The sequence below is a fragment of the Ascaphus truei genome, chromosome 17, assembly GCF_040206685.1.
Source record: "Ascaphus truei isolate aAscTru1 chromosome 17, aAscTru1.hap1, whole genome shotgun sequence".
NCBI lineage: Eukaryota > Metazoa > Chordata > Amphibia > Anura > Ascaphidae > Ascaphus > Ascaphus truei.
This window is the reverse complement of record NC_134499.1, coordinates 25,740,276-25,766,765: the sequence shown is the minus strand read 5'-3', so window position 1 is coordinate 25,766,765 and position 26,490 is coordinate 25,740,276. Positions and strand designations below refer to the sequence as shown.

General features: G+C 47.2%; 1 protein-coding gene across 4 annotated transcripts in view; it reads left to right on the top strand.

Annotated features, from left to right (window-relative positions):
- The window catches only part of PDZRN3 (PDZ domain containing ring finger 3), a 212,174-nt gene that overhangs the window by 169,737 nt on the left and 15,947 nt on the right, over positions 1-26,490 (top strand). For 3 of the 4 annotated variants that reach the window (XM_075574337.1, XM_075574336.1, XM_075574339.1), the window contains 2 exons: positions 20,977-21,230; positions 23,600-23,687. In XM_075574337.1, the coding sequence (XP_075430452.1) occupies positions 20,977-21,230; positions 23,600-23,687 (342 nt within the window). Of the gene's footprint in view, positions 1-601; positions 714-20,976; positions 21,231-23,599; positions 23,688-26,490 lie in introns of those variants that run through there. The other variant, XM_075574338.1, reaches the window with a different exon arrangement.

Genomic DNA, 26,490 nt, shown 5'->3' with positions numbered 1-26,490 from the left:
GAGAAACCGTCCAGCTGGGATTGCCTCTTTTAAGCAGCAATCTGGCTTGCCCCGTTGTTTTTTTATATACAGCTCTTTAAACAGCTGAACTGAGCTACTTTTAGCGCCGAAGACGCCCCGCTTGCCGAGATACTTGCCGTTATGGTTGCCAGTGTTTTCCTCAACTTTTGGCAAATTCAAAATGGCCACCAAATCTTGTGGGCCCCGCAGGCCGTTAGGAAGACTCAACATCAAGAGGGGCTTCCTATTGGATGAAGCATCCCCCGGAGTAAAAAAAATAAAAATAGCGGGGTGTGCGCTAGGAGGAACCCCAGGTTGAATTCTGTAAAACAATCAATAAAGGAACCTGGCAGGGTTGCTGCTTTATCGTGTATCTTCTGCAGGCCGTATTTCTGAGGCCTGCACTTTGTGTTTTCCCTCCCTAAGCTATTGTACAGTGGGAGGAACAAATAAAAAGGATTTCCCTCATAGGCTTGCAAAATGGTCTGTGACTGTTACCTTTTTCAGTGTCAGGCGGTCCGACAGCACCGGAGTTCCAACAGAACCCCCGGCACTTCCGGGTAATGTGGTCGCTGCTGAAGCAATCCCATGACGTGGCTGGTCGCTGGATACAGGAAGCTGAGGGGGCTCCGCGTGTGTTGCGATTGGGTTGGCCGCCCCTTTGGAGAGGTCGACCCGGTCACCCCCTGGGAAAGAAGCCCTCGATGTATCTGGTATGTCTTAAGGGTGTTAAAGGTGCAATCCACATTGTGCTTTTGAACACAATACTGTCCATTACTAACTCATAAACTACTTTTTAGTTTGAAAGGATCCCAGTTATCCTCTTTGGCCTCGGACATGGTGACAACAAGATTGCTGGGCAGCGCTGACGCTCATGCTCTCCTGCTCAAGCAGGAGCTTTTTTGTGTCCCTGCATGAGCGTCAGCGTGCGCGCTTGTGAGCCGGGCGGGAGGCGGGGTGGGAGGCAGGGCTAGCGCGCCATGTCACGGCGCCGACGTCACGGACTGCCATTGGCTTTTGGCGGTCACGTGACCGGCCCTGCTCTTCCCTCAGCGGGAAAAATTAAATTGTGCTGTCGGCTGCAATTCCGCACGCCTCCGCACGCCTGCGGAAGCGCCTTCTAAAGCCCTGCTCAATGGGGATGATGTTTCCCCTCAGCGCGGGTCAGCACGGTCTTTTTGACCATGGCCCTGGCCTTAGGGACACACTGTGGTTGCGTTTTGCTCTCCCTTACCATTTATTGGCTCTTGTCCCAAGTAAGTACAGTTCCCTAATCAGAGTAGAATTAAAGCTTCACCTGCCATGTTGTTATATCCCAGGCAAAAGGGATTACCACAGAGACTTTCTCCCAGTTCTATAGGAAGGGACATTTACTCAGTATGACGCAGACCTACTTTGTTTGTGTTCTTTTGGCACATGGTGCAGTTTTCTCGCTGTTCGAGTGAAGAGCGCCTACTTGCTTTTACCGCCCCTCGCGCACTATTCACAGGTGCATGCTTGTGAGCTGCTGCTCCCAAGTGTCGTTTACATAACATTACATTACTGCACGATAGCGACGTCAACTCGTTCCTAAACGGAATAACGATTCACGGCGACATGCTGGAGCTTCATAAACACTGAGGGAAATCATTTGCAACTGCACAGTTGGATTTCAGTGGTTTGGGATAAGTAACGATGGATACCAAGATCATTTGCTAAAGGGGTTTTATAGAACATTTCAGTGGGACAACGTGGAATTCCCTTTTCTCTGATTAACCATTTGACACATTAAATATGCAATCCCACATATTCGGTCAATTGAATTCCTGAGGGGCCTCTGAATGCGGAGGTTTTTGTCAATCAAGTGTTTTCTTTCCCCTTAGCCCCACCCTGTCCTTATCAGAGAGACAATAAAGATAAGAGGAGGTGGGGAGGGGGAAACATTGGCTGTACAAGAACTTGCTGATCACACAGTGACATCAAACAAAAGGTAGCAGCCAGAGGAAATCAAACCCTCCCAAGTCTCACTTTAAATGATAATGTAACTACTTACAGGTGTCAAGTTTTGGTAAAAAAGGTGTCAGCCGATCCTTAAAACCTGACCTGTTGGTCGGATGCGCATGCGCGGCTGGTTGGTGATGGTTGCATAGTCACACAGCTCCACCAACCGCCGGCACTATATAGAGAATAATCGATATCAAAACCGGCAATTTTGAAATTAAAAACAGAGCTACAGACGTCTAAACCCTTCCCAGTCAAGCAAATAAGCCCCAAAAAAGGATGGCTGCAACGAGACAGAAGACTCGACGCAAATCAGATGTCAGGGCCTACTTTACCGGCCAAAGCAAGGCAGGAGCTGCGGAGCTGTCGGCGGTCTCTGACTCAGATTCAGCCCAAGATGCGCAGGGCTCTAGAGCGGCAGCGGAGCATACAAAAGTTATTAAAAAAGAAATCTCACGCTTATTAATTGATCTAAAATCTTTCTTCAGAGGAGAGGTGGAGGGGCTCAGGCACGACCTCTTACAAATAGGGACAAGAACCAACGAACTCGAGGAGCGCATGGAAGCTAGCTCCAACACCCACAAAGAGACAAACTCCCGGGTGCAGGCACTGGAGCAGAGAGTCGCTGAGCTAGAAGCCAGACAAGAGGACGGGGAGAATAGAGATAGAAGAAACAACTTAAGAGTCCGGGGGATCCCAGAGGAAATTCTGGACCCAGAGGCACTGCTGTCCCACTGGATGGCCTCTATACTACCAGGCAGTCCGGAATCAGACTTCAGAATGGACAGATGCCATAGGGCCTTACGCTCCAGACCAGTGCCTTCTAACCCCCCTAGGGACGTGATCCTCCGGCTCCACTACTTCTCCGTCAAAGAAGAGGTCAGCAGAATTGCCCGTGCCACCCCTCACATTACCTTCGAGGGGATTACCCTTCTGATCTTCCAGGATCTGTCCCCCCTAACGTTGGCCAGACGGAGAGCGGTAGGACATATTACCAAGGCTCTAAGGGACAGCGAGGTGAGATATCGGTGGGCATTTCCATTCGCCCTCGTGGCCATCAAAAACGGCAGACCACAGGTGCTCAAGCACCCCTCAGAAGGCGCAGCCTTCCTAAAAAAGCTAGGGGTGCGGGGGCTACAGGACAATGGTGCGGAGGGAGCCCAGCAGGGGAAGAGGACGGACTCCCCGCCAGGGAAGCAGGGTCCCTCACCCACGACGGAGAGGAGACCAAGCAAGGAAGGGGGAAGCGGGAAAAGCCCATAAATGCTGGACAGAATAAGGTTCGCGAGCTGCAGTTGCGCCCGTTGCGCGGTTTAAACAAACCCTGACACCGGCTAAGGCAGAAATCCCCCCTACCGTAAGACTTTCGAGGCGCTGGAGTCGTCCCGTTGCTGCAGATGGATGCGCCCTAAGAAGATGGCCACAGCACATGTGTCCCCAAAATGGCGTCTATTTACCTACCGGAGAGGAAGGAGGACAGAAGGGCGCGAGATCTCCCATGGCGGCGGGGGTTTCGGCGGGAAGGTCTGCTCTGTCGGCTGGACCCGCCCAGGGAGCCTCCCCCGATCCAGCCTTCTCGCCTTGGCAGCCCGCCTCTGAATGAGCACAACACGCCCACACCGGTGACGTGGTGGGTCCTGATCTCGCGAGAGCTGGAGGGGAAGTGCGGCTAGAAGACCCGGCAGACGGCAGAATGACGTCAGGGGAGAGGCGACATTCAGGAAGTGAAGCGGTCCCCTCTGGCGGGGGCGCGCGAGCTCCGCCGCCGGGGAAGCGATCGCGGGGCATACTGAACTCCACAGGAAGGACTCGAGATAGCGGTGCAGAAGGAGGCTGCCTGCCCGCCCGGGGGGGGGGGGGTAACACTGGACAGAGTGGGGGAAGCAGGGGGGGGGGGGATGAGAAGGCCCCGCAAGTATCGTGAGGCAAATACTATAGTATGGTATATGTATGTATAGATGGTATATATATAGTATATTATATTAGTATAGTATGGTATATAGTATATATAGTATGTATAGTTTATAGGGCAAAGGGGACATGAGAGGTCGGAGCGTTAAAGGAGCGTTGCAAGCAGGGGGCACAATACAGGGATAACAGGTATGCGGCGGCGAGTGGTTAGGTATGACCCCAGAGGGAGGGGGAAAGGGAGAGGTCGCCCGAGCCAGGGAGTAGAGGGGAGTAGATAAGGAGGGGAAGAAGTAGTTAGCGGTAGTAAGGGCAGGAGTAGCGTAGGGTTTGTAGTTTTAGTTTTAGATAAGAAATAAGAGCTCATGAGAAGAATTCAAGGTAGTCAAAAGGTTAAGCATAGGTTAATAAGAGTTAAAAAAAAAAAAATAGAAGTGAAGTTAATTGTTAGGTTTTGAAACGCACATAGTTGCCGGCGGGGGGGGGTGCAGCCACCACTCTGCCTGCAGGCATGTGCGTCTTCACCAGGAGGGGGGTCGTGTCCCACCTACCTGGCATCGACCCGGAGATCCGTGGCGGGTTATGGAAGCCACGGAGATGGACCAGGGGGGAGGGGGGTCCAGGGAGAAAATATCTCCACCGGGCATTGAACCCGAGGTCTCTCAGGACCAATACGGTTCTCATGATGTTTATATGTGTTATATGTTTGTATTCCTCCCTCATGTTATCTCCCTTTCCCTCCCCAGTCTCCCAGGCCGCTCCCCCATCCCTTCCCCGCCACCCTCCCCCTTTTGCCCTGTCCCTAGATGTTGTCAGTCTGTCTTTGTCCTGTCCTGTGGTCCCCCCAATGTCCGTCCGTTCTTCGTAAATTGTTCCTGTAAGTTTGGTGTATACCTGAAACACTTGACAATATTCTGTACTCTATGATGTGTATGCACAAAAAACTAATAAAAACAAAGTTGAGAAAAAAAGAAAAAAAAAAGGTGTCAGCCACCCAGATGAGACGCCTTAAACATGTCACTGGAATTAGTTAACTTTTGGTCCTAGGAGGGATTACTCCATTAATGAGATCTGTATCATGTCTGAATCTATATAGGTCATATCCCACTGAGGTCATATCCATCCACCCTGCCCTGGACCGGAAAACTCTTCAGTTGCTGCCGTTACATTGTTGCACCTTGATGTACATCCCTGAAGCAATGTACAGACTTCCATGTGGCTTCCCATAGCTTATTTAATATTATACCATGGTGATATCTCCACATCTAGTATGATAACACTACGATAATGCACATGATATATTGGAATTGAAGTCTTATGTGGCTCTAATAAAAAATATCTCGGATTTCAAATGATCTACTTCTTTCCCAAACCCCTTTACTATAATTTGACTGTACAAGTGACCGGCTGACACATTTACGCTCTTAATTCTGCGCTTCTTGTTTGCTGGTAATCATTATCTGTCTGTTTTGCCTAATGCAAGATGACATTGTATGTAATTGGAACAAGAAGGTTACTTTGTTTCTTCTCCCAGATCCCTACAGACATTGTCATGCAGGGCTGACATATCTCACACACACACACACACACCCCGTGGTACTTTTACACATCAATATATTTATTGGGATGGGGATCAAATCTTCCTTAGTAAGGAGAAGGTGGCTTCACAGCATGTTGATTGGAGGCCGAAGTCTCACTCTGCAGCAGCAGGGATACAGTATGTGGAGTTTTGTAGCAAGTCTGCTTGTAGCCCCTGAAATGATTTGTGTATGAAATACAACTCGTGTAAACAGATACTCTGCTCCACGTTTTCTTGCTTGTTTCAGAAAATGATTCAGTCAGTGGCTACAGTATGTTGTGCAGTATGATAAGGAAGAGTTATGTGACACCTATAATAATGTATTATTGTTTGCGAAATGCACATCACATTAAAGCCCAAATTCACGAAAGAGTGCCAAGCTTCATATCAATGGGAGTAAAGTTTAGCACCCTTTTGGGGATCTGGGTCTAAGTGGGTTACCCTGTCTCTAGTATAGAGGTGGTGAAAAATGCCTTCATCTGGGGGGTACTGGGGATTATCAGCAGAGGGCACAAGAAAGTTGCCCAGATGACCTGGATTTATGTGGGCAAACACGCATTATAAGGTATTGGCGCTGAGTAGGTGGCGCCGTTGCTTGGACATCTGATTATCAGTGAGGACAATTTGATAGATAATGAGATATGAGAGAGAAGGAGCGGCTCAGTGAGTAAAGACCCTGGGGGAACCTGGTTCAATTCCCGGTGTCGGCACCTTGTGACCTCGGGCATGTCACTTTATGTCACTTTATAAAACTAGCAGCGCTATACAATACAATTGTACATAAATTTTTGTACTCAATGACCCCCTCCCCCCCAGACGTGAGTCGTCAGCTATAATTGGCCATTTATTCCCTTAAATGTGCGTTTTAAGATAGCACTGCCAGTCAGTGTAGGATTAACTGTACGTAGCAGAATAGGCCAGATACGATGAAACTATTCCCCAAAAGATATTTGGATCCGATATTGGAACTGGATGCCAGGTACAGTATGTTGCCCAAGGTCATTGTGCTTCTTCTTGACTTCCGACTAGACACTGCCCCTTCAGAGCCCAAAGCCAGAATCACAAGTCCACTTTACAGTTGTTTTTGTTAGGTAAGTATATTGGTAACCAGATTTCATACAGTACCATTTTGTTCTTATAATGGTAAATATATATATATTTTATTAATGTGCATCACTTGGTTTTTGAGAAGTGCATGTGCTTCAAAGGGGTTAAGCATCAGAAGAAGGACTTTATGTGCCCTGTTCACTGCCTGTGTAATGGGCAGGGCTGCACAGGTTGTATCTTATCATGGCCCATACTCCATCCCATTAAGTTATTACAGCGAAGTGCTGTGTTAATGGCAGTATAGTGACAACATATCAACTTGACCCTCATTAATAAGTGCTGTGAACCTATCACACTTGCATCAAAGTTGGTGTGTGCTGGCTCAAACAAAACTCTAACTCCAATGGCTTTGTTCTAGCCGAGATTTCCACCACTAAATCAGTTCAGCTGCGTTGGAAAAAACGGCAAATCCTCCGTTTGACAGACCGGAAGATCCACGATCTTCAGAAAACTGCCCTGTAATGATAGTGGCCCCTGTGTACGGCTTAGAAGTTCCTATTGCCTAATTAGACATTCATCAGAAACTGGCAATTGAAATTTTCCCCTTGACTTGCAGATGAATAATGCAGTGCCTCGGTGTGAATCCCCACATGGAACGCGCTTTTATTACATATAAATCCATGTGAATGGAGGGATCTGCAGTTATGAGCAAATAAGCAATTAAACAGTCAGCTCGAGACAAAATGATAGAGAGGCCCGTGAGAATATTCTTTCTTATACGCAGCCCATGCAATACTTTCTTTTAGCAACGTAAAACATTGTTTTCTCATATTTAATTTCTATATGTATGTATGTATATCTTTATTTATATCGTATAGTAAACAGAGTCCCTGCCCCCGAACAGCTTACAATCTATGTGGTATTTAGGGAGAACTTAGAGGCAGTAGGAGGGTGTTGTGGGAAGTGCATTGTTTTCTGCATTTGCATTTCTGAAATATCAGTGTGTTTTTTGGCATCTTCGTACATTTGAAAAGAAAACAGGATGTTTAAAAATATTACATAAAAAAGATTAGACATCTTGGTGAAAGCAGCAAAACGTGAAATCTTGTATGTTTAAAAAAAAAAATCTGTAGTATTAGATAATACAGTATTTACTGTTTTTTAGTTTTTATTCAACTCTTAAAATAAATTTTAATGAGTTTTAAAGCATCCTTTGATTTCTATAGCAGGTTTTAGCCCACCTCCCAAGCAGTGCAAGATATTTGCAACACTTTCCTGTTTGGGATAATTTGTTGCAAATGTTCCCAGCAGTTTGAGCTGCAAACTGTAACAATAGATCATGTTACCTTAGTAATATAAGGATACATTGTAGCTGCTGAGTTACACTGACTGAAGGATTGATTGAAACTGAAAAGCAGCCATTACGTGAACCCTGGGAAGCCGGATCTTTGCTGATCGATCACGGGATAATGAATCGATCGGCAGCGTAGGTAATTGGTTTTCAATAAATGTAATCAACGGCTGCATATATTGAACCCCCGAAAAAAAAGATTTTTAAAGTGCCGCTTGGATTGCCTCCTTAAATGTTTGCCAAAGATCTCAAGTGAGCCATATACTTGGATCACTGTCTGTGTTACTGACTCAATTGAAGACAATAACACCCGCAGCATGCCTTGTTCAGAGAACTTACAGGAGGTACCTGTAAGGAGGACCCAGCCATATACATGTCTGCTCTCACCCATGCCTCCCTGCTACCTCTTCACCTGCTAAGGCTTTGGTCCCGCTGCGTCTGGCGGCACGTGCGGCTGCCGCGTGCGCATTACTCACCAGCAGGGGAATCCTCCTGAGCCGATCCCAGTCCCCCCTCGCTGCACGGCTCACTACGCGCTGTGACGCGTCAGTCGCCAGTGGATGCAAGAGAATTGCGATCCCGAGCGGTGACGCGTCACGTGGTGCGCTGGTGAGCCAATCAGCGCCGGGTCTGGAGTTAGAGGCAGCTTCCCCGACCTCCAAAATGTAGGGGGGGGGGAGTGTGTGTGTGTGTGTGTATATATATATATGGGTTTGGGGGGGTGGGGGACTGATGGGGGAGGGGGGGACAGCACGGAGAGCTCTCTGCTCAAACCACGCCCCCCCCTTCCAGCTCCTGTTCCCTACAGACTGCATATAGCGGTTAAGTGCCTCCACGCGTCGCCTGTCTGCAGTGCGGGTGCGCGGTCTGAGGCAGCGGGGCCTTAGCCTTATGGTGTTAACCTATCTACTGACTAACTTTAAAACTCACCCTGCAAATGAAGCATCCCAATAGCCTGCACTCATAGCTACTGTCCCACACCCAGTCACTCGTACCAATCATTGTGGCCAAGCACTGCCATCTACAGCACTTTTTCCCTTACCTGCTGTCTGTTTAAGTCTCCCATCATACCACTTAGATTGTAAGCTCTTCGGGGCAGGGATTTCCTTTCCTATTGTCTGATTTTGCTGCGCTTATTGTATTATTATAATTCCTTGTACTGTATTCGTTGTGAAGCGCTGAGTACACTTTTTTTGCGCTATATAAATAAAGATATACATACATACATACTCGCAACCAAAATATTCCTCTCTTCCCCACACTGTTCTGGCTGACTACCATGAGGATGTCATTCTTTTCTAGCTACGAAAGCAGTGAAGGGGTTAAAAATACTGAAGTAAACCACCAAGAAGCTGCAGCAGTCAACATTTTAGCTGAAAGAGTATGTACTGAACATGTCCATCTTACATTAAGTTACAGTGCTTCAGGACTGAACCATTACACTTTGTTTACATTTTCTTGAAACATCGTGCTGTTCCTTTATTCTTTTAGTCGTTGGACCGGTGGTGGAACTAGATTTGGGGATTAGCTTCTCATGAGCATCGCAAACTGCACTTACTTCTGTCCTGTTTGGATCGTTAGTTCTCTCTAATAGTAAAGCGGCCCCATGTACTGAATACTGTGCCATGGCTGAGATCGGAGCTGCTCATCCCCCAACCCATCTATACATCTGCTTATTGCTACAAAGCAGGTGGCAGGGAGGGACACATCGGAAGACGAAAAGAAACATGGAGCAATAAAGTGCAAATCACATCAACGCCTTGCATTATATTAATTCATTATGAAGGGAAAGTTCAGATTTTATTTTTATTAGCACTAAGGAACAGCACAGAATGCATATGGAGACACCAACTGCATCCATACTGTACCTGTCTGGGATGCTTTTAATAATGTATATGTGCCTCTGTGTATTACACAGTCTTTTGCCACCTATACTCTATTGGATATTAACCAATTATCCCACTTCAGAGGCCAGTTTCCTAATCGCCATTCTCCTTCTTTGCTGAAATAGATTAAAGCCACACTCCTGTATTCAATTCCCAGCATTATATGTATTTGTGATTAGGGTTGCCAGGTGGCTTCTCCAAAAATACTGGATACAATGGTGAAAGGTGCGACTCACTCGAGAGAGACACACACACATCTCTCCGCTCCATGCTGTTTCCTCCTCTCCTCTCGTGCAATAAATATTTTCAAGAAGGTTAGCAGGTGGAATCACTACCAGAAGCCAATAAAGTTTCATCGATCACTGTTCGCTAAGCAGCGTTTGATGGTTGGAAATGTGCGGTCATATACAGTATTGCTTTTTTTGGCAGCATGTTCATTTTCAGTAGGCGATGGGGTCATAAACATGAACTGCTGAATTAGAAAGAAACGTCCATTCAAACTGAAAGGGTTCCATTTAGCAGCAAGTCCATGGCTGTTTTTGTATTTTCTATCCAAGTAACAGTAGACTGAACACATGCAATTTGTCTCCTATGGCAGAGGATTGAGTCTGAGCCTTTTAACGCATGGTAGTGAATGGCGCCCATGGAGGGGCAAAAGAAAGACTGTCTGTCCGGGCAAAAGAAAAGGAGGATTAACTAGAACTGCAAGCAGAATGAGCCTGTACCCTGAACCTTCTTTCGAAAAAATTCAAGAGGAAAGGGCCACAGAAAAGGGGAGTTTCTGATGTCCCACTAATTCCTTAAAGTTCTGCTCTCTTTTTCTTAAAATTCAAGCTTCTCAAGAACTCACTAAAGATGTTTATTGGACCATAAAGGAGCCTTGGATAGAGCACAGACACCTTTATTGAACTATGAAACTAGCATTTCTGTACCACATTTCCCCAGGGTTGGCACAGGTTTCTGTCACAGAATAGCGTCTTAATCATGCTCGAGAATACAACGTTTTCCTCCCTGCCATGCTGAAATAAGGAGCAGCCAACAAGCCATTTAATGCATACAAATGTTTACTATTCATGGCAGCAAAGGGATAGAAAACACAAAAAAATTGGACAGGCAGCTGCATCAACAACATACTTTGTTTTCAGAGGCACAACATGATGTCATTTCTGTTTGTAGACACCAAAAAGTGGAGGTTTCTTCCTAACAAAATGCTGAAAACACAAACTCCAAACTGCAAGATCCATCCAACTGTAGCCCGATCTAATCCTATAACGCTGTTACTGAGAGAAACCTACAACGCTCTGTAGGACCCAATGGTTACATATTGCCATTATGAGAATAATTGATGTCCATGTGTTGCAGTACAATATGTCCTTTAGAAAGGACGTAAGATCATTATTAAAAGAGCAACACAAGCCGATTTTAATTTTCTTATTTTTTTTTATACATAGGATTGAAGCAGGGGGTCTCCGGAGCTGAATCGCATTCATTTCAGGTCTGGGGACCCCCTGGCTTCCCGAGATACAGACCTCCAAAGGGGGTGCTGGTATTTTAGGAAAGTTTAAAGCTCCTGCGTCACGTGTGCCAATAGGAAGGCGAACCGGATGACATCACAGCTTCCTATTGGCCCGCAAGGCACAGGAGCTTTGAAGCTTCGCCATTACACAAACCCTGCTAGTCGAGCAGAGTGGTTACCGTCACCCTCTACGGAGATGAGTATTTCCGGAAGCAGGGGGTTCCCAGAGCTGAAATTAATTTGGCTGGGCTCCGGAGACCCCCTGCTTCAATCACATGTTAACAATAAATAAATGTGCATGCTTCGATTTGGCTCTTTAAATAGATTTAGTAAACAATGTTAGCCCTTAGTACATCACATTGAATTTAACGTCTCTTAAGGTGTACGAAAGTTTTAGCACTATTTAGTAAATTTGGTAAAGTTTTGTTACTTGACCTTTCCGGCAACCTCACATTTACTTGTGTATCGATAACATGGTAGCGCCCCCCCCCCCCCCCCCACCCCCTTCCTCTTCAATTCTGATCGTGTTCGTGGAGAGCTGTGGATGTGAATCTCTTCTAAAAACGAACAAAAGTGCCTTCTCACAATGTTCTATAGGCCCCTGGGACGTACGCTCTCGTGAAGTCCTGAGAACACCGTAAGGGCTCTCTGAAGGTTTATAGTGCAGGTCCTTATTGGAGTATTCATTTTGGGAACCGATCGCTTTTGATGTTTCCAGACAACTAGGAATTGTTTTTTTTTTACATATTGTGTTTTGTTTTTACGCATCATCATTTGTGTCTGCTGCTAAAAGAACTGGCGATGTTACCCCTGTCTTGGAGTATCGAGTATCCTGGAGGACTCCCAGGTTGCCATAAATGTTCAGTAGTATGGTTCTAATCAGGAACAGGGAAGGATGAATTCACCAGCACAGATATGCGCAGTGAGCAGGAAGTTGACCAGTGAGTATGTGCATATTTTCTATAATCTGAGATATCACCAGTCCTGGGGTTCCTGTTTTCTCACATACGACTACTTACAGACCCCAAGGTATCAACAATGTTAAAAGAGGAAATGCTCCTTCAGCCCTGTAGCAGGGATTTGTGCTGTGTTTCCTCAAGGACTATAAGGACTATAAGATGCGGTGACTTTGCCTCTGTGGGTACATCAGTTCCATACATTATATTAGTTACTAGCTGAGAGACCCGGCGTTGCCCGGGATGTAAATGCGTAATAGGTAGTATTATTTATAAATTGTGGAACAATAGGTGAGTATTTGTTGTAAAGGTTGGATAATAATATTGAAAAGAAAGATGGAAGAAAATGTAATACGATGTTGTATAAAAATGGTTTATTGTAACCACACCACAGTACAATGTATATTTTGGTGGCATAAGTGATGTAAAAATCTGAGTCGTGTGTCCTGCTAGGGTGTGAGGCGGCGGGTGGCGCGTGGGTTGTGAGTGCTGTGTGCGAGTGGGGGTCCTGCTAGGGTGTGAGGCGGCGGGTGGTGCGTGGGTTGTGAGTGCTGTCTGTGAGTGGGGGTCCTGCAAGGGTGTGAGGCGGCGGCTGGCGCGTGGGTTGTGAGTGCTGTCTGTGAGTGGGGGTCCTGCTAGGGTTTGAGGCGGTGGGTCAGTGATGTCGGTGCGTAGGGGCGGGAGGCAGCAGGTGTGTGTGGCGGCAGGTATGTGTCGAGTGTGGCGGGTGTCTGTTGAGTGCGTGCAGCGGCTGTGAGGCGGTGGGTGAAAGGCAGAGGCGGCCGAGTAAGGGCGGGTGAAAGGCAGAGCGGGTGAAAGGCAGAGGCGGGGGTGGGGAGGCGGGCATGAAGGCGAAGGGGCGGCGGGAGGGGAGGAGGGGGGTGGAGGAGGGGGGCAAGGGGTGGAGGAGGGGGGCAAGGGGTGGAGGAGGGGGGCAGGGGGTGAGGAGGGGGGGCAAGGGGTGGAGGAGGGGGCAAGGGGTGGAGGAGGGGGCAAGGGTGGAGGAGGGGGCAAGGGGTGGAGGAGGGGGGCAAGGGGGTGGAGGAGGGGGGAAGGGTTAGAGGAGGGGTGGGGGGGGGGAAGGGTTAGAGGAGGGGGGGAAGGGTTGAGAGGAGGGGGGGGGAAGGGGTAGAGGAGGGGGGGAGGGTGGGGGAGGGGGGGAGGGTAGAGGAGGGGGGGAAGTGTGGGAGGGGGTGGGAGGGGAAAGGGGAAAAGAGGTGGAGGGGGGGGGAAGAGGAGCGGAGGGGGGGGTGGAGGGGAGCGGAGGGGGGGGTGAAGGGGAGCGGAGGGAAAGGGGAAGGGGGAGCGGAGGGGGGAAGGGGAGCGGGGGGGGAAGGGGAGAAGTGGTGGAAGGGGGAGGAGGGGGAGTGGTGGAAAGGGGGAGAAGGGGGGAGGTGGTGGAAAGGGGGAGAAGGGGGAGGGGGAGAAGGGGGTGGGAAGGGGGGAGGGTGGGGGAAGGTGGTGGAAGGGAGAGAAGGGGGGATGTGGGGGAAGGGGGAGGAGGGGGAAGGTGGTGGGAAGGGGGGAGGAGGGGGGAAGGTGGTGGAAGGGGAGGAGGGGGGAGGTGGTGGGAGGGGGGAGGGGGGAGGTGGTGGGAAGGGGGGGAGGTGGTGGGAAGGGGGGGAGGTGGTGGGAAGGGGGGGGAGGTGGTGGGAAGGGGGGGGAGGTGGTGGGAAGGGGGGGAGGTGGTGGAAAGGGGGGGGAGGTGGTGGGAAGGGGGGGGAGGGGTGAGGTGGTGGAAGGGGGGAGGAGGTGGGAAGGGGGAGGCGGAGGGAAGGCGGGGGGTGGGAGGCGGTGGGAAGGCGGGGGGTGGGAGGAGGTGGGAGGCGGGGGGTGGAGGCGGTGGATGGCGGGGGGTGGGAGGCGGTGGGATGGCGGGGGGTGGGAGGCGGTGGGAAGGGGGTGGGAGGCGGTGGGAAGGGGGGGAGGGAGGCGGTGGGAGGGGGGGGGGGAGGCGGTGGGAGGGGGGGGGGAGGCGGTGGGAAGGGGGGGTGGGAGGCGGTGGGAAGGGGTGGGGGGAGGCGGTGGGGGAGGCGGTGGGAGGGGGGCTGGAGGCGGTGGGAAGGGGGGCTGGAGGCGGGTGGGAAGGGGGGGGAAGGGGGGAGGCGGGGGGAAGGGGGGAGGCGGGGGGAAGGGGGGGCGGTGGAAGGGGGGGAGAGCGTGGGAAGGTGGAGGAAGGGGGGGAGGCGGTGGGAAGGGGGGGGAGGCAGTGGAAGGGGGGGGGGGGGGGGAGGGGGGGGGGGAGGGGGAGGTGAAGGGGGGGGTGGGAAGGGGGGTGAGGGGAGGTGAGGGGGAGGGGTGAAGGTGGGGGGTGGAGGGGAGGTGAAGGGGGGTGGGGGGAGTGGAAGGGGGGGGGGGTGGAAGGAGGGTGGAGGGGAGGTGAAGGGGGGGGGGTGGTGAAGGGGGGGGGGTGGAGGGGAGGTGAAGGGGGGTGGAGGGGGGGAGGTAAATGGGAGGTGAGGGGGTGGAAGGGAGAGTGGAGTGAGGGGAGGTGAAAGGGGGTGAGGGGAGGTGATGGGGGGTGAGGGGAGGTGAAGGCCGCTCACTCACCCGTCCGGCAGGTCCCACGTGGATCTGAGGCGGGAGGCAGCGTGTTGTAGCCGCTCTCCCGCTGTGTCCCGGGCGCTCGCTCTCTCCCCGCTGACTGTAGCGGCGCCGGGGGGGGGGGGGGTATCGGGGAGACACTGACACTGGAGGGGAGGGGGGGTGGAGGCGAGGTGAAGGGGGGTGGAGGGGAGGTGAAGGCCGCTCACTCACCCATCCGGGCAGGTCCCACGTGGATCTGAGGCGGGAGGCAGCGTGTTGTGGCCGCTCCCCCGCTGTGTCCCGGGCGCCGCCATCTTGGGCACTCGGCGCCGCGAGGCAGCCTGCCTGGCCACTGGCTGTTCCCCCGCCGGGGAGGGGTGAGTTGTAGCGCCGGGGAGGGGGGGCATGTATATGTGTGGGGGGGGGGAGAGGTGGGAGATATAGAGGGGGGGTCTCGCACGGCCGCTGACACTGGGTTGGGGGGTGGGGGGGGGGGGGCTCAAGGGGTAATAATAGTGTGTGTGTCCCGCTGACTGTAGCGGCGCCGGGGGAGGGGGGTCGGGGTGAAAGCGCGGGAGACACGGGGAGAGGAGGAGGTGCGCGCGGGTGCTGCTAACACTGTGACCCCGCTAATGTATGTAACAGTGTGTGTGTGTGTGTGGTGTGTCACTGTGTGTGTGTGTCACTGTGTGTGTGTCTGTCACTGTGTGTGTGTGTGTGTGTGTGTGTGTGTGTGTGTGGTGTGTGTGTTGTGTGTGTGTGTGTGTGTGTGTGTGTGTGTGTGTGTCTGTCACTGTGTGTGTGTGTGTGTGTGTGTGTGTGTGTGTCCGTGTGTGTGTGTGTGTGTGTGTGTGTGTGTGTGTCTGTGTCTGTGTGTGTCCCCCTGTGTGTGTGTGTCCCTGTGTTCCCTGTGTGTGTGTGTGTCCCTGGTGTGTCCTTTGGCCCGTTCACTCCGCCTCAGGCCAATGAGAGGTGTGCGGGGGCGGGCGGGCCAAGGGACCAATGAGATTCCCCTAGGGACACCGGACATCCAGGCAGGCAGGCAAACATACAGTGCTTTCACTAATATAGTATAAGATGATGGGTAAAAAAATAAAGACAAAAACCCTCCACCATATGGGATACAGCAAATAAAAGTGTAATTTGTGAGCACATTCACGTCTCACACAGGTCTGTAACCCTGATTTTCACCATCATCTCTTAGCATACAGTGTTGTCACTGCAGCAAGGGATTCTGGGAAATGACCTTTTGCTCCATGTCCATTTTAACATGGACCCCCAGCTTTTCAGGCATACACGTATAGGGTTCCATGTTAAAATGGACATGAAGCAAAAGGTGACACTGCGTTCATTTGCATGTCATTACCCATAATCCCTGGCTGCAGTGGAAGCACTGTATGCGAAGAGATAATGGTGAAAAGCAGGGTTACAGGCCTGTCCGAGCCAGAATAGGTTATCGCGCCACGATCCTGCGTCTACTGGCATTCAGGTCAACGCAAGCCAACGTGGGATTGCGGTGTGATAACCTGCATCAGAGCTTAGTGAATCCCGGCTACACAATCAGCGCCTGCCATGTCTCCTTTTTATTTGCTGCAGTTTATTTAATGCAATGAAAAACAGTTCTTCTGGATATTTGATCAATAGACTCTAGTGGGGCAGAGAAGCATTAAATAGCATCTACAAGAGCTTACGCTCCGCTTTCTTATTACAATAATAGCTGTTCTCTGGGAGTTTGAAACACTCAAGCGGTTCTTTGTAATATCCACCATTGGAGGAACTGGCTGCACATGTTATTAGCTCAAACGCACCTCCACAGTCAGCGAGAGCCGTGCATTCATTCTGTGTGTTGACCAAGTAAACAGCCGAGAGATATTGGTTCAAATACATTAGTCTTCAGAATTGCATGTGCTCAAGTTGCTATTTGCTGTTCGATGAATCCCAGCAATGAAATACCAGCACCTGCTCCCTGCATGGGAGACATACTTGGCTCGCATGATGCTTATCTGGCTCTCTGCAGAGTGGAGTGTGAAATATTAACCCCTTCACTGCAGAGCACTGTGCTGCAGCCCCTGTGACTGTAAATGGTGATGCATTGAAAGGCTGTTTAATTAAACTATCTGCAAGTTGGTAATGAGAATTTGGTGTCTATACCTGTGGTTTTGTTATGTTACTGCTTAGGGAAGAAATAAATAAATATATATATATATATATATATATATATATATATATATACATATATATATATATATATATATTTACAGGACAGGCACTCCAATGTATATCAGGTGAAAATGTATTGAAAATATATAACATTTATATTAGAGAATATATTTTCACCTGATACACATCGGAGTGCCTGTCCCGTTTTCTTTATCTTTGTGCTGCTTTGCTGACACTTGGATGGTATGCACCTTTGAAAATCTTCATCTACTACCACGTGAGTGCCCTGTCTCTGGATTTTATGTGTGTATGTATATATGTACAGTAAGTGTACATTATATATATAATACTGAGTTAAGTTATGGTGAGTAAAAAAAGTGACAAAAACCCTCCACAGGAAAGCAAATATGCAAATACAACTGTATACAGCATACAGTTGTATTTGCATATATATATATATATATATATATATATATATATATATATATATATATATAGGGAACCATGTTAAAAATGGTTATTGAGGCAAAAAGTGACACTGTGTGCTCATTTGCATGTCATTTCCCAGAATCCCTTGCTGCAGTGGAAGTGCTGTATGCTGGGTGATAATGGGGAAAGGCGGGGTTGCAGACCTGCCTAAGACATGCAGATGAGCATACAGTTATATTTGCATATATATATATATATATATATATATATATATATATATATATATAGTGTGTATTTTGTTTTATGAACCTCCTTGTGGCATTATCATGAAAAGTTGATGCTAGCTCATACCAGCAGCTAACAGGTTAGCATTTAAAGTGTGCCCGATATGAATTGATGAGAAAGAAATACCAGCGTTTTTGGAACTGCATGGGTTGGGTTACCATTCTAACCTCACACCTTACAGCAGTGCTGCTTGCAAAAGTATATTTGAGCTGCAGAGCCAAATTTGGCACACGTTTTGCAGCCTGGGGGGTCTATTTACTCAAGTTTTCCAGCTGCAACATCAGTCCAAAAATAGCATCAAATGTAGCAAAGAAAATGCAGGCATTTGGAGTTTCTCCTTTGCTAAATCGGGTAAAATTATTTTGCACCCGTTTTGTAGCTGAGACCTTCGTAAACCCCTCCCCCTCCTCATATGTCCATCAACAGGCAGTGTCCTTTCAATGCCCTTGGCTTTTAATAATTACAATTTTGGAAACATTCATTTATTTAGCTTTAGCATTATCCCCTTAAACTGTGACGTGCTTGTAGCTCTGCTGGGTGTGGAGACAGCAAATGACCATATACTGTATATGCATGTGTATTTTTATTTATATAGCACCCACAATGTATACAGCGCTTTACAAAAGAGGCAGTATATTGTAATACAGGGAATTGTAAAAGCTGACAGTAGAAAAAGAGGCACGTGAGAGGATTTCAGCTGTAAAACTGGCGCTGTCTGTTAGACCTTCTCCATGAAACCATCAGGAGTGGCCTCCCTATAAGGGAAGCATTTGTATAAAATAAATAAGAGCTACACTCCCGAATCCTAATAACAGGGACAGTTCCTGCTCAGTCTAAAAACGATGTTGAAATCACTGGTTTATAAAGAATGTGATGGACACGTTCACATCCCAAAAGGGAATGAATAGTGCGCATTGTGTGGGGTGTGTTTCATATCCTTCTTCTTAGCATGGCAAGTCTAACAACCACACTCATCCTTAAACATTCCGTCTTTGGACACAGTCAGCTATGGGTTAGTTATCAACCCATGCAGGTCGGACATGTCCAATCCTGTGTTAGAACCTCTTGCCTGGTACCAGGAGGGACATTTCTGCGTTTGAACTTATAGGAGCCGAGAACCGAATCCTTATTTTGTAGGGATCAAGAGAATAGCTCCACATTGCGATGGCGACATTTTGAGGAATGGTGCAGGATACTGAATGCTAGGTGCTCCATGCTTTCTCCATCCCATTTCCTTGATGGATTATTTAATGTAGCTTCATATAAATTAATTCTTCATTCCTTTGGTCTCTGTTACTTTTTTATTTTCTACAAAACACCTCAGTTCAATGTGAGCAATATACCCTACTTAACAACGTTATAAGGAGGTGTTCTACCGCTAAAATGTGTATCTCTTCAATCTCTTATATTGTATCTGAAGTCTGATATGGCTGAGCAGGCTGGGAAGTATGAACATTGCAGAGCAAAGATTTTAGCATGAATACTGGGGGGTTTACGAGGCTGTGGAACTTACAGCTTGTACAGAACTCTTCCTACTGGACTAAAATGTAATCATATTTCTGTCAGTATGTTGTGTTTTTAAAGGGACAGTTTCTTATATTTTGTATATTGCTTCTTCAAAAGAGAGTGAACTCTCTGATACTTGTTAACTGTCTTGGGACCCCTTCTCTTTTCTCTTTACACACTCTCTCTAGATGACCTAATCACATCTTTTGGGTTTAAATATCACCTCTATGCTGACGACACACAAATTTACCCTTCAACCCCTGACCTTACACCTGCTATACAGACCAAAGTTTCTGAATGTCTCTCTGGAATATCATCCTGGATGGCCATCCGCCGACTGAAACTTAACATGGCAAAAACAGAGCTCCTTATACTTCCTCCTAAACCTGGCCCTACTACCTCCTTCCACATCACTGTTGGAAATACGATCATTCACCCAGTAGCCCAAGCACGCTGCTTAGGGGTCACACTCGACTCCTCTCTCCCATTCTCCTCTCACATTCAAAATGTTTCTAAAACTTGTCGCTTTTTCCTCCGTAATATCACAAAGATACGCCCTTTCCTCTGTTACTCGACTGCTAAAACTCTGAATCAGGCCCTCATTCTCTCCCGTCTCGATTACTGCAACCTCCTGCTGTCCGGCCTCCCTGCCTCTCACCTGTCTCCCCTACAATCTATCCTAAACGCTGCTGCCAGAATCACTCTACTCTTTCCTAAATCTGTCTCCGCGTCTCCCCTCCTGAAATCCCTCTCCTGGCTTCCGATCAAATCCCGCTTCTCACACTCAATTCTCCTCACTTTTAAAGCTTTACACTCTTCTGCCCCTCCTTACATCTCAGCCCTAATTTCTCTCTTTGCACCATCCCGACTCTTGCGTTCTTCTCAAGGATGTCTTCTTTCTACCCCCTTTGTATCTAAAGCCCTCTCCCGCCTTAAACCTTTCTCACTTTTTGCCCAGCACCTCTGGAATTCCCTTCCCCTCAATACCCGACTAGCACCCTCTCTATCCACCTTTAAGACTCACCTTAAGACACACTTGCTTAAAGAAGCATACGAATAGCACTGTGGATAATCCTGGACACATGAGCAGGGACTCCTCTTCCTTAATGTTACTCTTACAGTGTGTCTGAAGCACTTATTCCCATGACCTGTTATTTATATTATTTGTTATTTATATGATTACAACATGTATTACTACTGTGAAGCGCTATGTATATTTATGGCGCTGTATAAATAAAAACATACAATACTATACAACTTTCACTGATTGTATTTGTCTCAGCATGAGCTTTGTATCAGCAATGTAAGTTATTTTAATAACTTTATTTCCTAGAGCGCTTTTCTCCCAATGGGACTCAAAACACTTCACAATTACAGTATATAGTATATAGTGCACAGTACATATTTTTACAGACACAGTCCCTGACCAGAGGAGCTTATGTTTTTGGAGATTAATGTGACTTGCCCAGAGTCAAGTCAAGCACAGAGTTGTCATCGGGAATTGAAGGTTCCCCTGACTCAAACTCAGTGTCATTGTTTACAATCAGTGTCTTTACTCACTGAGCCACTTCTCTGCACATATTAGGCCTGCGTGTACCATTGGGTGGTTTGACAAGTTATTATATGGTGTAATACGAGGAGCTTGTCATAATGTGTTTCTGTATTGCCTGTGTCAATAAAATCCAGCTTTATCTAAACAGGTATAAACCTCTATAGCTTATAGGCTTGTGTTAAACATATAAAAAAAACTTTAATGACATATTTCTTCAATTTGAGATGGATGACAAATGAGAGTGTGAGATTTCTTGAGACACTGACCATTTATTGTGTTCCATTTGTTCCTACAGGTAAATGGAAAGGACTTATCCAGAGCGACACATGACCAGGCAGTAGAAGCATTTAAAACAGCCAAAGAACCCATCGTAGTGCAAGTCCTGAGGAGGACCCCACGCACCAAAATATACAGCCCTACAGCTGATGTGCAACTCGTTGATTCAGCAACACAGACAGAAATAACGTTTGAACATATCATGGCTTTGACCAAAATGAGCTCTCCTACCCCATCAGTGACTGTACTGGACCCGTATCTCTTAACTGAAGAGTAAGTATTACCTGTCAAACGCTTAACACTTTTAAGTGCTACACAGGGCCTTGACAGGTTAAGAGCTCCTCTGGCACTCAAGGGCTTGATAATGATATATTATTTGGAGCCTACATGAAAATGAAGATTTCGCCGTACGTAATGTTGAGTAGGACACTACTTGTAGCTCTTCAGTGGTGCAACCCCATGAAGGGTCTAATTGAGCAGAGTAATAGGTAAAAACTGGGTGGTTGACAACTTCTTAAAAATCTGACCATTTAAAGTACTTTTAAATCATTTTGGAAAGTCTGAACGGGTTCCTCTTTTTGTTTAGAAACGGGGTTCTGGGTGGACAGTGCTTGTCAGTCTTGCGTCTCTTTGCCTCATTGGTAAAATTATCCCTGAGCACCAACTTGAGACAGAGGGTTAGGGGATTCACAAAGCTCTGATATGTGGTATCTGGGCTCAAGCGGCATTCACTGCTGTTTAAGTCAATGGCCATTAGTGCCGAATTGTGTGGCGATGCCTTACCGGAGCTTTGCGGTTCCCGGAGAAAGCGAGAAACGAGGTCAGTATATCTCTAAAAATTCAATCTACAATGTTTACAAACATTTCCTGGATAAACTTCAAACTACATTTAGAAAAAGTTTCAGATTTGTACCATTTTTAAAGGCAATAAGCTCCAATTAAACCTATTAAAGAATCTGCTGTCATTCCGTTCCATTTGACATATTACAGCAGCGCACCCTTTAAAGCTTTTTTTCTTTTGAGAAATGAGACCCATGAAGCTGGATTGAACCTCGAATGTTTACAGCTGCTGGCTCACACGCTGCCCTAAAACCCCCTACAACCAACAGCAGTGAAATAAAGGGACACGGCTTTGTATTGCTTATCACTGTGTAAAGTGGGAGCACACACAACACATTCAAGGTCATACTGTATAAATGGGAATTAATGTGAAGTTATGATCTAAACAGAGCATATTTTAGCGGCCTGCAGGTAGACAGAGGTACATAGGATTATTAAGTAATGGGAGCATGGAGGAATGGATACATTTGTATTAGCAACACATTTACCCATTGGTTGTAACTGGTTTCCCCATGAAATGCTTAGTCAATTTTCCCTTACAAACATGATATATATTCTTAGGCATTATCTATTTGTTAATTTTAATGTTGCTTTTGAGCATTACACAAGCTCACGACTTTAGGAACAGCTGGGGCACGTTGCCACTAAGTTACACACTTCTTTATGTAACACACAGGATAGAATGTTCATTCTGTACCACAAACCCCATTACATGATGTGGCTGTTCCAGTTCAGTCACTACATTCATCCTCCGAGCCTCAGCCCAGCAGGTACCACCGCTCCCCTCCCCTTGTGGGTATAACATTCAGGCACAGACGACGCGCCCCAGTGAAAGCGTGGACATTAGCTACAAATATGCAACCTCCCACATGCAAATTCACACGATAATTAGAAATCCAGGCTCCCAGTTTCTGTGCTGAAGTGATAAGCACCAGCATGTTATGTGAGGCAGAAACAAGTGTGAGCCACCCAGCTGAGAGCAGGAATTCCAGCGCGGTGGGCTACCAATGGACTGCTGCTTCACAACCCTTGGCAGGTCACTGCCAGCATGACAGACATTGTGACGGCTGCTATTGGCTGGCAAACTTCTCAATGACAACAGATCATTGGGACATGCACTTCTAGGAATAAGACATTATGCACATCAGACAGCCTACTGTGGTAGTGCTTGAGGGTTTTTTTTTTTTTAACCCCGTCTGCTGTGTTAAGGGAACTAAAACAAGTCCTCATTTTACATTATTTAGGAACACTTTTAAGACCGCTTCCAAACTTATTTGTTACAAATATTTATAGTTGCTGATCTTTTTTTTAAAGACATCAATCAATATTGAACCCATTATCCATATGATTAGTTCAAGTTGGTCCTATATGGGACTTCCTATTTAACATAAATTGCTATAATTGCCATCATTGAAGCAGTATGTATTTTTCCACTCTCATCCTGACTGCAGCGACATGTGTTTTATCCCTTTGTTGTGTTCACTGAACATGAATGACAGGTTAATAACAACGGCGGCGAAGCCACCTAATGAGCATACACCTTGCCGTTGCATTAATTAAATATTTGCATTTTAAAAGCAGGAGTCACCAGTTCTGTCCTAATCACGGATTGTTGGTTAGTTTTATTACCTACATCTTTTCATCTCACCATTTTGTACGTTTTAATTATGAATAATATAGGGTAAAGCTTTTGCTCTTTGGCAACCACATCTCACAGAGATCTGAATAATATGATATTTGGTCGTTAGGATGACTATGGCTGCGGCCTAAGCGTCTTTGATTTCTTTCTTTTTTTTTTTTAGGCATTCGTCTGCACACGAATATTTTGACCCCAATGAGTTCATGGGAGGCCTGCACCAGGAATTGGACAGAGATGAACTAGAATTAGAGGTACGTGTGTTTTCTTTGGCTGTAAGCAAATTGACAGAGCTAGCGGTTGTGAGCAATAGCAAATGCAGGAAACTCCAGAGCTAGCTCAATGCAAGACAAAAAAAAGGTGTACACTATGTTGCACTTGGCTTAGCAATGCTTTGAAGAACGCTAGCAATGAAACAGTTAAGTGCCCCCTGCAGCGCCTGTCATTTTTTTTTGTAGCCTGGTGAAAAACGGTCCATTAAAAAGTGCAGGTCCAAAAATGTTCTGATCTACCTGTACTGTACCTTTGTGGAACCCCTCTACCCTCTAATACTTGTTTGTGGGTTTAGTGAGTGTATCTCTCCCTTGCTATTTTTGTAAGATTTTTCTATATACTGTCGATTTTGGGAACTTTGGGGTAATGTGTCACATAATTCATCATTTTGTAATATGTCGCGTAAGAATTTAGGGCCATATTGATTAAGCAGCGCTATGCCATAAGACAGTTTATTGCCCACTACATAGAGATCTAGAATTTGATGGCAGATAAGAACAACCTAGTTTGCCCATATTCCTATCTGCTGTAAAATGTATTTCATCCTCGGCTTTCATTCATATGCAAGATAGTTGCATGTCTATCCCAGGCATTTTTGAATTCCCTTATTGTATGAATCTCTAACTCCTCCGCTGGGAGGTTATTCCATGTATCCACCCCCCTTTCCATGAAGTAGAACGTCCTCGCATTTTCCGAAGCCTCAGCCTTCCGCATCAGATAATGGCCTCTTGTTCTGGCACTGCCCTTTCTCTCATGTACTGTGTTGAGACCCTTTTATTAATTTGAATGTTTCAATAATATCCCCCCCCCCCCCCTCTCCCTTCTATCTTCTACAATGTGCTTATTAATGACCTTTAGTCTTTCCTGATAAGTTTCTGAATGGGCCATGTGCAGAGACGTGCAGAGGTACACACTGGGAGACAGATTTGGGGAAATTAAAACATGGCTTTATTCTGCCTGTCCCTTTAAACAATGTACACCATACAAATAAACAAACAGCCTATCCCTGTGTAAGGGCCAACTCACTTCCCCAGTCCCTATCTGCAAGGCTGGGGGGGAAAGCCCTTTACCAGCCTATCACCTCCTCCACCCCTGACGAAGCGTACGCCGAGTACACGAAACGGACGTTGTGGCATCAACACGTGAGGTGGCGGTGTCCGGATGTTCTTCTAGACCAGGTTGCCCGGCGATACATTATACAGCGTGGTAGCCAAAGCAGACTCCCCCTGATACATTGTTTATGTTTTAGCAGCTTGCCTTCAAACAGCTTACAGGCGGCAATTGTAGTCAAATACAGGGGTGCACAAACTTTTCCCCGTGCGCACCCCTGCCTGCTCGCAGGGTGCACAAACTTTTCCCCGTGCGCACCCCTGCCTGCTCGCAGGGTGCACAAACTTTTCCCCGTGCGCACCCCTGCCTGCTCGCCCTTATTATTTTCATTATATCTTTCGTTTTGTGAGTGGTACATATAAGGTGTATGGAATACCTTTTCCTCTAGGAATAATGGGATTCCTAATGATTACATCAAATTATAAAAACACTAAAATATGTACTTTGAGTGCAAAATATAGGGACCTGGTGTGAGAGCTATACCTCACATACCAAGTTATCGAGCAGCCTATCACCCCAAAGTCTCAAGAAGTACGTCAAAGCAGGTGGCCCTTCAGGTCAGTCTCTGGTTCTGGGTCTGGATGGGTGTTCGCTGAGGGGCCAGCCTCTGGTAGGTTTCTGGGTTTGCTGCACCCTGGAAGAAAGATCTGTTTCCTTGGTGTCTTGAAATGAGCACACAGTAATCCTGTGTGCTCAAGAGTCTCCTGGTTAGTTCACAGCAGGAGGCTTTTACACTGGTCTGATTGACCAGGCGGAGACTGGTTAATTGTTTTTAGCTGCAATTAACCAGCTCCCTGCTGGATTACTCAGGCCACTGAGGCTTTCTAGTGAAGCCTCATTGAGACAGGGTTAACTCCCTGTTACCGCCATTAAGGTGGTTTTGAGCACAGGAAGGTGTCCAATGGAGCAGCACTGCTTAGTATACACGTGTCCCCAGTGACACCACGCACAACAATCACCGGCAACAAAGAATCAAGTCCGATGTGTTATGTACCATTAACCGCAGTGGGCTCACGGTGTATATAACCTGTTGACCAAGTGGCAAGCAGGTCTATTTCACAGTTGTAGCCATGAGCACCTGTAACCAGAGCAGATACAACACCAGTTATTAAGCTCAGGAAACCAGTTCTATGTTACAGCACATTGGTATTACATTTTGGTCAAGGCTACAGACCACATTTTGGAGGATGTTTTATCAAAGTCTTTAGAGTGAAAAAAAAACCAACAACAACACTATTTTCAGTAGGATATTTGAATAGACACATTCTGTGCATCTGTTTTTCACTCAGGAGACTCAGGGACATATGGCCCATGGTCATAGTATACACATTGTTCAGCAGTTAATACCCTTGACTTTGATGAAGTGCATGGAGACAGGAAGTGAGCAGCTCTGTTACACAAGCAGCTAAACGCTGGGAGACATGGAGTGATGTGAGGGTTGTCACTAGTGAAGAATCACTTCCAGCTCCTGAAGACTGAGATCAATGAGCAGGTTAGAGAGCTGACAGCTGCTTTGGGTTCACTCACTGATAAATGTGTTGTTACAGAATGCACAAGCTGCTGATGCAATCTGAGTGATGTATGTACAGTAGTCCACAGTACCTATTGGGACATTCTTCGGTTATATGCTTGTAAACCGAATAATTTTGAATACCCAAAAAAAAACCCCATTAA